General features: G+C 51.9%; 1 protein-coding gene across 1 annotated transcript; it reads left to right on the top strand.

Moving 5' to 3' along the window:
• The first annotated feature begins 9,115 nt into the window (after positions 1–9,115).
• On the top strand, positions 9,116–10,474 carry RXFP3 (relaxin family peptide receptor 3). The gene has a single exon (XM_016224687.2). The coding sequence runs from the start codon at positions 9,128–9,130 to the stop codon at positions 10,472–10,474; it is 1,347 nt and encodes a 448-aa protein (XP_016080173.2). The 5' UTR covers positions 9,116–9,127.
• The last annotated feature ends 3,992 nt before the right edge of the window (positions 10,475–14,466 follow it).

The raw sequence follows: 14,466 nt of genomic DNA, 5'->3' as shown, positions 1-14,466 counted from the left end.
TTCCACTTGATTACAAACTGTAGGTACAGGGACTATGTTTTATTCATTTCTGCATTTCTCTCAAGGATAAAAAGGCTAAATGAATATTTGATCGGAGGAGGGGTGTGGGTGGGTGGCTTAGTGGGGAATGATTTATTTTGAGGCCGAGGAGACAGTTCTCTATTCCTAACTCCGCCTGACCTTGGGAAGTTGATGCTGGTTTTAGTATTAGACTATTCCCTCCTCTGTTTGCTCTCAGGGATAAAATACACTCCTTTGTAGATTTGCTTAAAGCAAACGTAACAATTTAAATCACCAGTCACTGCAGCAAGAAGAGGTTTGCTAACATTGACCTAAGGGACACTTGTCACAACAGAAACACTGCACGTAGCTCAGCAGAAGATGGGGCATTGGCCACTGCTCGGGGGACAGTGGCAGTGTCCTGAGCCCCCTCTCTGCACATGGTTCTGGCTCCAGCATTTAATCTTGGAAAACAGACAAAAAAGAGGGACCAATGTCAGGCACTCTGCTGGTGAGCATTTGACAAGAGAGACCCAAATCCCAGGTTTATATGCAGTGTTATTGAGAGAGAGCAGATACGGTATGGATAATTTACTTCAAACTATTTTATTGTCAATAATATTAGTATGTGTTACTTTTAATTCACACCCTAGAAAAAAAGAATAGGGACCTTGAGGACAGTTAGGCAATGTTTCATCAAGAGCTCACACCACGAGTCAGCAACTAAAAGTACTATCTGTAATAAACACCAGATGTTTCTCAACTGGAATACTGAAGCAATGTGGCTTGATGAGGGTATTGTAGAGACACTCCCCAAGCTTATACAAACAGGATAGAAATACCCAGCCAAAGAGATTTCCATCATCAGCCTCAATGGAATCACAGAAATGCAATCAGCCCTTTCAACTTAAACTGCTAAAAAAATAATGGGTAAAATATATGAAATAATGCTTTTCAGGCCACAGACGGCAAGCAGCACAGGACACTCCCTGAGAGAAGGCAAACAGGGGATGGGAGCCCCACAGTTACTCAGCTTACTGCCTAGAGAGAGTTTCCAGGTTGCAGTGCAGGGAGAAGGTCCCCAAACAGCTCAGTGGTGTTTCTGAATTGAGGGGACAGTTAAGCCAGAGTAGCTAGGAGTTTGTGGGACAGATTATGAAAGAGGGGAGACTTGCCCAGACAGGAGAGGGCTGCATACAGAGAGAGTTTCAGAAATTTGTGGGGGATTCCCTCAAGCCTTTAACAGAGCACTGCTCAACCAGTGCGTGGGAATAAACTCCATGAAGCAGGAGAAAAGAGAAAACCCTGGAAAGTTCCAGTGACCACAGAGGACCAGGAACACTTTGTTCTTCCACCAGTCCAGCTGGGAGAAACCTCGGGATACACAGAGCGTCAGGAGGATATTGCCTCAGTAGTGGGGCAAAATTAGACCTGCAATAAAGGTTGTCCTGCTCTCACCTTCAAAAGGACCAAACTGCTTACCAGTAACTTAAATATGAGCCCAAACCAAGTGCAAGGATATTTAAAGAATACAAAAATATCGAACACACAAGGTAAAATTTACCATGGGTGTCACGTAATTAAATCAAACAGGATCAGGCATGCAAAGGAGCAGGAAAATGCAGTTCAAAATGAGAAAAGTCAGTCAATAGAAACAGAATTAGGAGACAAGGATTTTTTAAAGTCATAATAATTACATTTTTTAGGCTGAAAAGGGTAGAAGAAAACATGAGTATGTTGAGGTGAGATATAAAAAAGACCCAAGTCAATCTTCTATGGTTTAAAGAAAAAACAATGTCTGAGAAGGAAACTACAGTACACAGTGTTAATAGTTGATTGGACACTGCAGAAGAAACTAATAGTGAACTTGAAGACATAGGAACTATACAAAATGAAACACACAGAGACTTAAAAAGAAAAACAATCACTGTATAGGGGAGCTGTGGAAAAAGTAGCCTAATATATATGAAAGTGAAGGTCACGAAAGGGTTGAGGGGAACCCAAAACACTAAGCCTACAGAATGGGTCGCGTGATTCTTTTGTTTCTGCTTACAAATAAACGTGTGTGGCAGAATTTTCTATGAGACATGCTTCTTTGAAATCTCGGTAAAAAAAAAAAAGGGGTGGGAAGGGGACCAAGGTCATCCCATACCATCTCCAACAAAGGTGGGAGTGGAAAGAGTGTAGGGGCTGAGAGTCAAAAGCAGTCCTCGCCGGGTTCCTGCGTTTGACCTGTGTGTGAAGGCCACCGAGTGCGGGGGGGCAGGAAAGGCGTGGAAATGTCAACCCTGAGCTGAATCCGAAGCAGCTAGGAGAAATCAGCAGCCGGTGCTCTCATTTCATCCCTGATTGTCACAAGCAAGCCTAGAAGTGAATCGGTAATTAAGGCGACCGGCACCATCCCCAAAGCAAAGGAACAGGGAATCCAGCTTGGCCACGCGTAAGAATAACCTGGGGAACTTTGCAAAAATAACATCGGGATCTCACTCCAGACCTGTTCCCTCAGAACTCCGAGGGGAAGAACCCACAGAATGTTCCTAAGCTCCTCAAGAGATGCTAAGACAGCTAAAGAAGCAAAGCATCCGGGTGTTCTGCCACGGAAATGTTGCTCTCTTCTGGTTTTTTCTCTGGCGGGCATTCAGAATCTTAGAAGAGAAAGCCGTCAGGCCCGACCAGTGCTCGCTCCCCCCTCACATTCTTCTTGTCCTGTTATCTGAGCCTTCTTTAAGGGGAAGAGTGGCTTACAGCTGGGGTTTTGTTTCTTGTTTGTTTGTTTTCATGGGTTTCGGTCAAAGGCGCCTGGCGGGGCCCCTCGATCGCTGGGCCCCACCCGCAGAGTTTGGGACTCAGTGGCCTTGGGGTGTGGCCCAGCACCTGCGCGCCTCACAGCTCCCAGGCGCTGCTGCGGCTGGCACCGCACTTCGAGAGCCTCTGTTTTAGAGGGCACAGGCGATCAGGCTGAGGGGTTTTTCTCAACAGTGAAAGAAACAGAGTTTCAATAATAAAGAAGGAAGTGCCCAACCCCAGAAGATGGGGAACCTGAGGAATGGGGACGGGAGGAAGGCTGGAGATGTCAGAAGGGGTTCAGAGAGTCCCTGAGCAAAGATGACTATATGGATGTCTGGTGGCATCAGGGCCGTAACGTTGAGACACTCAACAGAGGCCTCCAGTGCTGAGCTCGGCCTGAAAGCCAAAGCTGGCAGCGGACTGCCCACTCCCTTAGGCCGCTGCGGCCAGCACTGAGCTCAGCACGCCCTCCCTCCCTTCTGCACGGGCCTGGGGTGCAGCCCCCAGGAGGAGCAGGCGGTCTCCAAGGTCCGCGGTCTTGACTTCTCTCCAACTTAATCAGGAGGCCCTTAAGCCAGCTTGAATTTGACTTAGAAAAATAATGCAATAGGACATTTCTTCCTCTCAGAATGTTCTAAAGTAACCCAGGCTTGTTTGAATGCCTTCTGATGAAGCAAGTTCCCATTAACTATTTAATTACCAGGCTGGAGGGTGTGGAACATGGGAAGGAGGGCTGGAGGAGCATTTGAAATAGAGTTTACAGATCACGGCATTGCTTTCTTACGGGTGAATGAATGTGAGTGGTTAGTGAAGAAGTGGAATTAATAACTCACTCATGGACTCGAGCTGCGTATAATTGTCCAGGCAAACAGGAACTGAGGATACAGAGATGGATTAAACATGGAATCTAGCTCTCGGGAGGTTTAGAGGAGGGGCAGATGTTTATTATTGTCTGTCTGAGACAGTCATAAGCACTATAATAAATGTTCCTACAACGTCCTTTGGGAACACAAAAAGAGTGACTAATTCTCTCTAGGAAATATTTGGAATAACAAAATCTCCCAACAAGGAAATAATGTGTGGGTTGAACTCTGCAGAACAATCAGATCGCCAGTCAGACAACAGGGATAGAAGAGAAATGCCCATTTAGGCAGAGGGAACACAGTGGACAGGGAGGAGGTAAGGGAGGCTGCTTATCACAATATGGGGGCTGCCTAGTGGGGGTGGCGGTGCCATTCAGCATCGGGAATGTTGCAGCTGGTGAAGAGAAGTTGACAACTGTGATACAATAGGAGGTGGGACCAAATCGAGAAGACCCCATATTCATATTCAGCTGGTGGGAGCAAGTCTAAGAGTAGAAGTTTTAAAAAATGGTTATATATATATCTCCATAACTATTGACTAACCTCTGTCCCAAGCCCCCTGAGTAACCCCACCCTGGGCTGCTCTGTTCTCTCTTGAGACCACCTCCCCTCATCCCTCTATGATTTAGCAACGAGAAAGTTAATCCCTGACATAGCAGGGACCCTCTACATATTTCTGCTCTTTTATGTTTAATATGTTAATACTTCTTTCTTTGAAATTAATTTGTCTTTCTCTAGTATCTTGAGTTGGAAGCTCAGATCATTGCTGTTTAATCTTTTTTCTTTTAAAAAGTATGCACTTACAGCCACAACTTTCCCTCTGAGCACTGCTTTAATTGTATCTCACAAAATTTAATATGTCATATTTTTATTGTGATCGACTTTAAAATATAATTTCATACTTTATAACATTCTATAAATGTTAGTTTTTTATTAATCATGGGTTGCTCAAAACTGTGTTCTTGATTTTGGAGCATTCGAGGACTTCTAGTAACTATTCTTTCGTGGATTTCTAGTATAATTCTACTGTACTCAACAGACAAGTTCTGTACGACTTCAACCCTTTGACATTTGTTGAAACTTGGCTTTGGCCCAGCATGTGGCCTGTTTTGGTAAATGTCCTATGTATACTTGAAGAAAGTGTGTATTTTCTGGTTGTTGAGGATAGAGCGAAGGCCTTACCCTTAGGATGTGCCCCTTCGGAGGTTTTGCCTGAAGGCTGGGGCTATTTTCCCATCCTTCCCGCTTTACCACAGTCTCTGCTGGCCCATCACTGTGCAGTTGTTGAAATATCTGCTCAGCTGAATATCGTGTAAGCCCGGTTTCCTATTGAGCATTGTGACAATCTGCCGCCCTACTGTGAGCCCCTAAGATGATCCAATCATCCCTGCCCCTGAGTCATCATGTTATCGCATAACACCAGTCTCTTGGAGTGTGGCCTGGACTTACTGACTCATCTCTGAAGGACAGAATACAGCCGAAGTAACACTTCTAATATTAGGTTGTAGAAAGACTGTGGCTTTCGAGCTGCTCCCTCTCTCATCACTCGCCCTGATGGGAACTGGCTGCTGTACTGTGAGTTACCCTGCGGAGGCTTCCACGTGGTGAAGAGTCAAGGTCTCCCAATGGCCATTTGAGTGACCTTCGAGGAAGCTTCCTCACCCTGCCGGTAACGCCTTCATTCGGATAAGACCACAGCCCAACTGAGAGCTCGACTGTGACCTCGTGAGATAACTTGAGCCAACGACACTGTGCTGCACCCGGATTCCCGACCTAAGGAAACTATGAGATAACAAATATTTGTTGTTTTACACCATAAAGTCTGAACATAAATTGTTATTCATAAGAGATAACTAATACAAAGAGAAATAAAGAAATAATGAGAAGTTGTACATGAATTTAGGAGTTTTCTGGTCTGGCTGGGGGAGATTTGTTTTTTGTTCTTGAGGACACACTAACAGGACTAGAAGACTGGGTTAGATTAAACATGAGAAACAAAGAATTACTCTTGGGTTTAGCTTGAATGTCTAAGTGAACAGTGATACCATTTACTAAGATTGAGAAATCTGATGAAAATTCAGCAGCCAGGTAGAACTGTCAAGTAGCAGTTAGATATAAAATTCTAGAGTTCTGAGGATTAAGGGCTAGAAATCAGATTTGGAATAAGAACAGTATCAGCCTCACTGGTTGTAAGCATTAGGTAAGATAATGCAGATAAAACTTTCTGCACAGTGCACACAGTTGTTACCTGTAGCAGGTAAAACTGTGTCCCCCAAAAGGTATGTTCAAGTCCTAGCCCCTGGTACCTGTGAATGTGACCTGGTTTGGAAAGAGGGTCTTTCAGCTATAATTAATTAGGATGAAGTCATATTGAATTAGAGCAGACCCTAATTCAATTACTGGTGTCCTTACAAGGAGAGAAAACAGAGACACAGATACACACAGAGAGGAAACCGTCATCTGAAGACAGAGATAGAGATAGGAGTGACACAGCCACACACCAAGGATTTTCCTTAGAACAATCTGAAGTTAGGAGGGAGGCATGGGCGGCTTTCTTCCCCAGAGCCTCCAGAAGAAACAACTCTAGCAAAACCCTGATTTCTGACTTTTAGCCTCCAGAATATTGAAAGAATAAGTTTCTGTTGTTTTAAATCATCCCGTTTGTGGTCATTTGTTACAGCAGCCCTGGGAAAATAATACAGCGTCCAAATAGACATGTCATGTGAATGATTATCAGTGCTTCCACTATTATTCATATTGTATCTTTATTGTTGTTCTATCTCCAAACACCTCACACTTCGCTTTGCACATAGCAGGAACTCAGGTCATAATTATGGTAGAATAAAAGATCTGTGCTATCCGAATTCTGGCAACACTCTCTGAGGTCACACTTGGGAAGAGCCTACCCTGAGGGCTCAGTCTGAATGGTGCTGGCTAATACTCAAGGCCTGGCAGGCCTCAGGATCACCGAGCCCTCCTGGGCCAACGATGAAGAAAATGTCACCTGCCGGGCTTGAATGTGATTGTAGTGAAATTCAGCAAGAGCCCCTTCTCTTCCGTTGCTTCCAATCCCAGTGTGTGATAAACTGTCATTGGACATTATTGTTCTTCGGCACTTAAATTTTTTTACATGGAGGGTTAGAAAAAGAATAAAAGTCCAGATGTTCCTGAACTTGGAGGAACATTAGTATCACCTGGAAGAATGTATTTAAAATGTAGATTCTTGGGCCCCTTTCCACCCTTACTGAGAATCAGAATCTCCGGGTCTTGTTTGGGGCTTGAAGGAGGCTGCAAGCTCCCTAGCTGACTCTGATTCACCTGCCGAGCACCTGTCCCCAGAATGTTTGAAAACGACAATTGCTTCCATCTGCAGATGAGAAAACGGAGGCAAAGGGCCTTAGGGCATGCCCTGGGCTTCCTTGTTTTTCAACAGCATCTTGAAAGAGAGAGGGAGAGATTTAATAGAGACATAAATTAATAGTAAATAGAAATAATAGTAAAAAATGAAGTGAAAAGTGAGCTTGAAGGTGGGGTATTAGAGATAAGAGGTGTCTGCAGAAGCAGCTCATTGATTTAGAGAAATAATCAGGGCAAAGCTGAGCTTCTCCGTATTAGAGCTGCTCCAATGGGGTGGTTTGGCTTGGTTTTTGCTTTTACTAAAGCGCTGGCGCCCCCTAGCGGGAAGGAAGGATAAGCAGTCCAGAGTCCACAGCGAAGCGTGTTTTCTGCGAAACCCTGTTCTCTTGCTTTGGAGTCAAGATTGTTTCCATGTCCCTCCGTACGTTTTGGGCACCATATTTCTTAGTCACTAAGTTCCCCCCCCCCTCCTGCTGTAAAGTCACAACCTCTTTATCTCTGTCAGTAAAGTCACGGGCCTATCAGGACCGAGGACCATTGCGTTTAAGATGCTTTTGTCTCAGTTCAGCCCCAGGCGGGGAGGACAGCATTTCAGATATTCTAAAGTCCATCCCAAGAAGCGTAATTTACACGAGAACAGTTGAGCTGTCGTTGAAATCAACCGCAGTTTGAGAGGTAATTTAAATGGTCTGCACTAGTTCGTTTTGCCCAAAGGAACACAGAAGTTACTCCCTGTGGTTTGAGAAGCGCCCGGTACAGTGCGCATCGGAGCAGCGGTGGCCGAGGGAGCCAGCGGGGGGTCCGAACCCGCCCGGGAACCCTCCGTCCCGACCGCACGGGGCGAAGGCGGGGGGGGGGGGGGGGGGGGGGCGAGAAAGCCGCTCGCTGCAGCGCGGAGCCCAGAGCCAGCAGGTGGCGTCTGCGGACTCGGCCCCCCGATTCTGCGCTCCGCTTAGCTTCGGTTCTCAGGACGCCCCAAAGCAGGGGGCAACACTGAACCCAGAGTCTCACTACGTGGCCATGCTCTGAAAACCCTGACAGCCACAGACCCCTTTACAGTGGTCCCCTAAGTGAAGAAGCCAAGGTGACGCTCCCGTTTCTGTATCCAAGCAGAACCCACCGTCCGATTTGGGGTCCGCACGTGAAAAGCAGCCACGATCATCGCTCTTTTAAAAAAAACGGGCAGGAGGTCGAGCATTTTTAGAGCTACACCGCATCAAATTTCAGAAGTAAAGTGGGAGTGAGAAAGAGAAAAGTTGCAATCGACACGTTTGGGAATAAAGAGGAAAAGCGGATCGCCAGTCAAAGCAGACGGCCTCCAACAACGCAGGAAAAGAAAAGGTGCCGGCGTCTTCCTCCCGAAACTTGTAAGAAGAAAGGGGGAGTCGGCGGGCGGGGAGGGGGGCTCCGCCCGCTGCGCCCCTCTCCCCCGCCCCCGCGGCGGGCGCGGCGAGGTTCAGCACCTCGGAAAGCGCCCCCTCTCGCCCCCGAGGGTTCACGCATGCTCCTTGGGGAGCCCGCAGCCTGGGCTGGGCGGGTGCGGGTGTGGCTCCCGCGAGCGCCCTGGGCAACTCCCTGGGAGCTGGCACCCGCGGAGGGACGGAGGCGCGAGGCAGCGGCGACGGCGACGGCGACGCACCTCCGGAGAGGCAGAGCGAGGGAGACGGTCTCTCCCGTGTCTCCTTTTCTCTCTAAGGACAGAAACCTGGTCCAAGCTGCAGAAGGAGCCCACAAAGGTACCTGAAAGAGCGGGGGCGGGGCCCCCAGTCGCGGTCCTCAGCGGCCGGATGGGTTGCGCGCTGGTGTCCACGTGACAGCGGGAAACCCAGAGACTCGCGCCGTGGCCCCAGGACCCCGGGACGCCGACCGCGCGCGCTCGGAGCTGCGTCCCCCGCGCTCCGACTGCGCTTCCCAGCCGACGCCGAGCGCAACCCCCGCGCGCAGCCCCGCGCTCCGTGCGCCCGGGGACGCGCTCGGCGCCCTGTTCCCAGGCGCTGCGGTTAGCCGCTGCTTCCAAAGCTCCCTAGCGGAACCCCGGGCGAGCTGGACTCCCTTGGGTCTTGTCCCCCGGGGCATGACCTGGAGGCACCTGCCCCGGCGCTGCAGCCACGGCAGCCACCATGAATGAGGCGGCCGGCGGGGAAGCGCTCGCGGAGCTGTCCAGCCCGACCCCGGACCTCCCGCAGGAGGCCAACGCGAGCGCCAACGCGTCGCTGCCGCTCGGGGGCCGGTGGTGGGAGTTGGGGCTACAGCCGCCGGGGGGCGCGGCGCCCGGGCGCCCCCCAGGCGGCGGGACAGAGCGCGCGGACCCCGAGGCCCTGGTGCTGACCCTCCTCAGCGTGGTGTACTGGGTGGTTTGCGCCCTGGGGCTGGTGGGCAACCTGCTGGTGCTCTACCTGATGAAGAGGAAGCGGGGCTGGCGCAAGTCCTCCATCAACCTCTTCGTCACCAACCTGGCGCTGACGGACTTGCAGTTCGTGCTCACCTTGCCCTTCTGGGCGGTGGAGAACGCGCTCGACTTCAGGTGGCCCTTCGGCAAGGCCATGTGCAAGATCGTGTCCCTGGTGACGTCCATGAACATGTACGCCAGCGTCTTCTTTCTCACCTCCATGAGCGTGGCGCGCTACCGCTCGGTGGCCTCGGCTCTGGAGAGCCACCGGACCCGGGGACGCGGCCGCGGCCACCGCTGCGGCTTCTCGGCCAAGGCGCTGTGCGTGCTGATCTGGGCCTCGGCCCTGCTGGCCTCGCTGCCCAGCGCCTTCTTCTCCACCACGGTCCCGGTGATGGGCGAGGAGCTGTGCCTCGTGCGCTTCCCGGACAAGTTGCTGGGCGGCGACAGGCAGCTCTGGCTGGGCCTCTACAACCTGCAGAAGGTGCTGCTGGGCTTCCTGCTGCCGCTGGGCATCATCAGCCTGTGCTACCTGCTGCTGGTGCGCTTCATCTCCGACCGCCGCCTGGCGGGCACCCAGGAAGGGGCCCCGGCGGCGGGGAGAGGCCCGGCGGCAGCCAGCGCCCGGCGACGGTCCAAGGTCACCAAGTCGGTGACCATCGTGGTCCTGTGCTTCTTCCTGTGCTGGCTGCCCAACCAGGCGCTCACCACCTGGAGCATCCTGATCAAGTTCGACGTGGTGCCCTTCAGCCAAGAGTACTTCGTGTGCCAGGTGTACGCGTTCCCCGTGAGCGTGTGCTTGGCGCACTCCAACAGCTGCCTGGACCCGGTCCTCTACTGCCTGGCGCGCCGCGAGTTCCGCTCGGCGCTCAAGAGCCTGCTGTGGCGCATCGCCGCGCCCTCGCTCACCAGCCTGCGCCCGCTCGCCGCCGGCGGGCCGGGGCCCGAGGACCAGGGGCTGCGGGCCCCGGCGCCCCTCCGCCCCGCCGCGGAGCCCGAGCTGCTCTACTACCCGCCGGGCGTGGTGGTCTACAGCGGGGGGCGCTACGACCCGCTGCCCAGCAGCCCTGCCCACTGAGCCAGGCTGAGGCTGGAGGGCGCGGGGAAGGAGAGGGTTAGGGGGTGCTCGGCGGGTTGGGGCGGGGGGCTTTCCGGGCGAGAGGAAGCTGGCCTCGTAGGCCCGGCCGCCCACCTGGTCGCCGTTCCCGGGCGTCTTCTCCTCGCCTTACTCTGCCAGCGCTGGGCAGTGCGGGGGGGGGGGGGTCCCAGAAGTGGAGAAGGCATCAGGAACCGGGAGAGGTTAGGGCGCGAAGAAGTGGGGCGCAGCCGAACGGAGCACGGACAGCTGGGCGCACTTAGCCCAGCGGCTTCTCTAGGCCCCTGAGGGTCCTCCGGGCAGCCAGCCGGGGCCGCGGCAGAACCTCTCCTCCCCGCCCGGAGGCCGCCAGCGCCAGGCTCCGATTGGCGCGGCTGCGCCCGCAGCCTAGAGTTTGGGGGCAAGAAGCTTTTTCCGAGTTGGGAGAAAGGAGTGACAACCTCCGCCCCCCAGGAGAAAAGCCCCGAGAAAAAGCGACGCTCCCCTGGGGCCACTGTAGCATTTATCACCCCGCCCAGGGCGGTGGGCACGCGGGGAGCCCGACCGCGACTCCCCGACCGACCTCTGCGCTCAAATGTCTTGCGGTGAGACACCTGTACCCAGCGAGTAGGAGCCACTCCCTGGGGAGTGGAGGCTTCGTGGAGGCTGTGTGGCGGGAGGGGCTGGAGAGACACCTCCTGAGGCTACTGCCCCTGAAGGAATAAAGGAGCTCGGTGCTGGCTTGGAAACAGCAGGAGTGAGCCACCAGGTGTAGGAAGCCTGCCTGCCCCGCTCTCCTGAGAGCCCTTTGGGTGCCTGGAGACACTGTGCCCAGGAGCAACGTGAAAAGCTACTGGAAATGGGGCCTTTGAATATTTAAGGGTGTATGAGAGAGAGAGAATGCCCTATCTCCCCGCCTCATCCCAGCAGCCTTTCCCATGTTTCATCTAAAAAGTTTCACTTGTAATAAAGCCCATGCCCTGTGGTTGGCCAGAGATGACTACTTTTGACTTCCTGGGGGTCCAGGTAAGATGGCCCTTGGCTATGAGAACCCTTCCAGCTGGCCCAATCATTTATTTCAAAATCTTCAAACACCAGAGGAGTCCATGGAGAACGGATCAGGAAATACACATTGAACTCAGAAAATGATTCCGTTTCCTAACCTTGCAGAGGCCAAGGTCAGGTAGGCAAAGCAAGGTGGCTTGTCGCTGTTTCTTTAGTAATACTCAGTGCTGTGTCACGTGGGGCCCTCTGAGCGTCTGCCCATCACCCCACCCTATGGGGTTGGGAGCAGGTGTTCGCCCCTAATGCTCCTCTAAGTCAGTCATGACCTTGCTTCTCTAAGTGGGATGATTGAGCGGGAGAGGGAGGAAGGCAGACTGGGGAAAGTGGAGTACTTTGACCTGTGACCGCCCAAAAGAATGAGGTGACTTCATTTGGGAATGAATATACCACCGGAATGCAGGGGGACCTGGTTGGGTGGCAGAAATGAGAAGCATCATGTGGAGAGGAGGTGAGACAGGCTCAGAGGTTAAGTGAAATAATAGCACACGCAGGTTTGAGAAGACAGCCCCCCTCAGCCTGTAGAGAATTGGGGATATGGAGAAAATGGGATAAAATGCAGAAGCCTGAGTGCCCCGTGCCAGCTGAGGAAGCTGTGTGGCCTGCAGGTGGCAAGTGTGAGCAGTGGGCAGGAAGGAGTGTCCACTTTGGTGTAAGCCCCGTCCTCCAACCCACACAAACTAGCAGTGGTCAGATCACAGGGGTGCTCCAGATGCCCACCCCCAGCACTGCCCTGTGACAGGTACTACGACCCAGCAGCAGCAGAGAGCGGGCTCTTAGAAAGGAAAGGAGGCAATCAAGAAGATCGCAGCAGCTGCCCTGAGCCCACGCAGTAGCAAGAGCAGAACAGGTGTGACGCAGGGGGTCGCGTTTGAGACCACTGGAGAAACTGGGAAGGAGAGAGAGGCTGCAGCAGAGCGACAATGGATCTGCTCTCTGCCTGCCCTCTTAGGCTGGTAATCGTCAGCACTGCCCTTGGACCTGGGCAGCCAGGGCCCCTGCCCTGGGGTTTGATTACTAGAGGACTCTGCTCTGCCCTCCCCTCCCACTAGTACCCTTCCCCACATGGCAAGGAATCCACATGACCATCGGGAGCCTGGGCCCCGCCTGCATTCTCAATCATGCTCTAGTACCTGGGACTCAGAATTCCCCATCTAAAGGGCCTTGAGTCTATCTACAAGGCCTTCACGGGTCCTTTTCTAGTCCACCCGCCAGAGGGTGGACCACACCACCGTTATGTGTGAAGGGTGGCTGAGGGTGGCTGTTTGCAGGTGTGGAGGGTTGGGAAGCTATGGATGTGCTGATGCCAAAGTGCACACAGGGCTCTCAGTGCTGGACAGAGCTAAGGGTGTGAGGAGCGGGGTGGGCCATGGACTCAGGGCCTTCATTAGTAGGCTTTGCTCTGGGCCCTGCAGTGGTGTGAAAGAGCCCAGAGCCTTCCAAAAACCAACCAGAGCACTCTTCCTCTTTTCAACATCACTCCCCTAAAGGAGCTGATACTGCTGGGGCCTGGCCACGCTGAGCCCATCCATCCTGCCACACACAAGGTAAACACAAGCAACAGTGCAAATCCCAGTGTCTCTGTTCTCCAAAGCAGCTCATTTCCTTTTGCCAAATCCCTCCAGCACTCGAGGTTTTGGTAAATTAGAAATTCATCTGAGGCAATGACTACAGTACTAGACTCTAAGATGAGGCAAGGAAGAGGAACCAGGTTCATCTTTTAACTTGTAAAAGCATGTGCGCCAGTCCCCATTCTGCCCTGCTCAGGCACATCTGGAGTTGTGTAGACAAACACTATGAAGGACTGGGGCAGATCTAGGCATTGGGGAACAGGATGGGAGCCTTTAAAAGTAGTGACAATAGCTATCATTTATCGAGTGAGACCAATTGCCAGCTTCCCGGCTAAATGCTGCTCTTATAGAAAACAGATCCTGAGTGCCTGAGGTCAAAGCCCAGCTCGGCGACTTACGAGTTGTGTAGCTTCAGATTAGTTACATAATGCCTCTCTGACTCAGTTTCCTCATCTGTGAACTGGAGGTCAGCAACAGCATCCACTCCCAAGACTGCTACGTTAGCTCAGGTAGAGCATTTAGAAGAGTGGTAAGCACTCGGTGTTACATATTAATGGTCACAACTCTCCAAGGTAGGAATGTCACCCCAAATGTATAGATGAGCAAATGTGCCTTGGGGATGTTCAGTAAGTAGTTTGATGAGCAGCAAAGCCAGGATTCACCAGCCCAGATCTAAAGCCCCTGGTCTGTCTACTCAACCATGCTGCCTCTCAAGGCTACTAAAAACCTGGTTGTGTGAGAAGCAGTGGAGGGGAGGGGTATGGCTGGAGAAACACTGTGCCACTTGGAGATGGAAGGTTGTTTTGCCAAAAGCTTTCACATGGTCCCCAGAAGATGGCACAAAGGTGCAGACTAGAGAGAAATATTTTCACTGTGTCTGTGAAATGAGCTGCTTTGAGGTGGTAAATCCTCGGGCACGACCTGCTCAAGGAGGCTGGCCAGGGATGTCAAAAACTAACATGAATGAACTATGAGCAAGTTTAATATGAATTAAATATTAATAAGTTAATGTCATAAAAAATCACCAGCAATATTTTGAGTACTGGTGAATTAGATAAAATATGAGCCCCTGACTATATAGGACCCCTGGTTAAGAAAAACACACCACATCATAGAATAAACCCAGGAGTCGCGTGTAGAATTAGTCTGCTTCTCAGGTTTCATCAAGACCTGAAATGCCCTGTGGAAACATAGCCTGCCTCTCCCACCCTGAGCTGACACACAGTGAGAAAGGTGCATGTGGGTGCCCTCTCCTGCACTTACCCTTCGCCACCAGTGAATGGAGGCGTAGCCCAGTCTCTCCTGAGATGACGATGCCTGAAATATGGGGGCTGCTGTCCAGTGGGCTGGGTAAAGTGAGCG

The sequence above is a fragment of the Miniopterus natalensis genome, chromosome 3 (assembly GCF_054644295.1).
Source record: "Miniopterus natalensis isolate mMinNat1 chromosome 3, mMinNat1.hap1, whole genome shotgun sequence".
In the NCBI taxonomy this organism is placed as follows: Eukaryota; Metazoa; Chordata; class Mammalia; order Chiroptera; family Miniopteridae; genus Miniopterus; species Miniopterus natalensis.
This window is presented reverse-complemented; position numbering and strand designations above follow the sequence as displayed.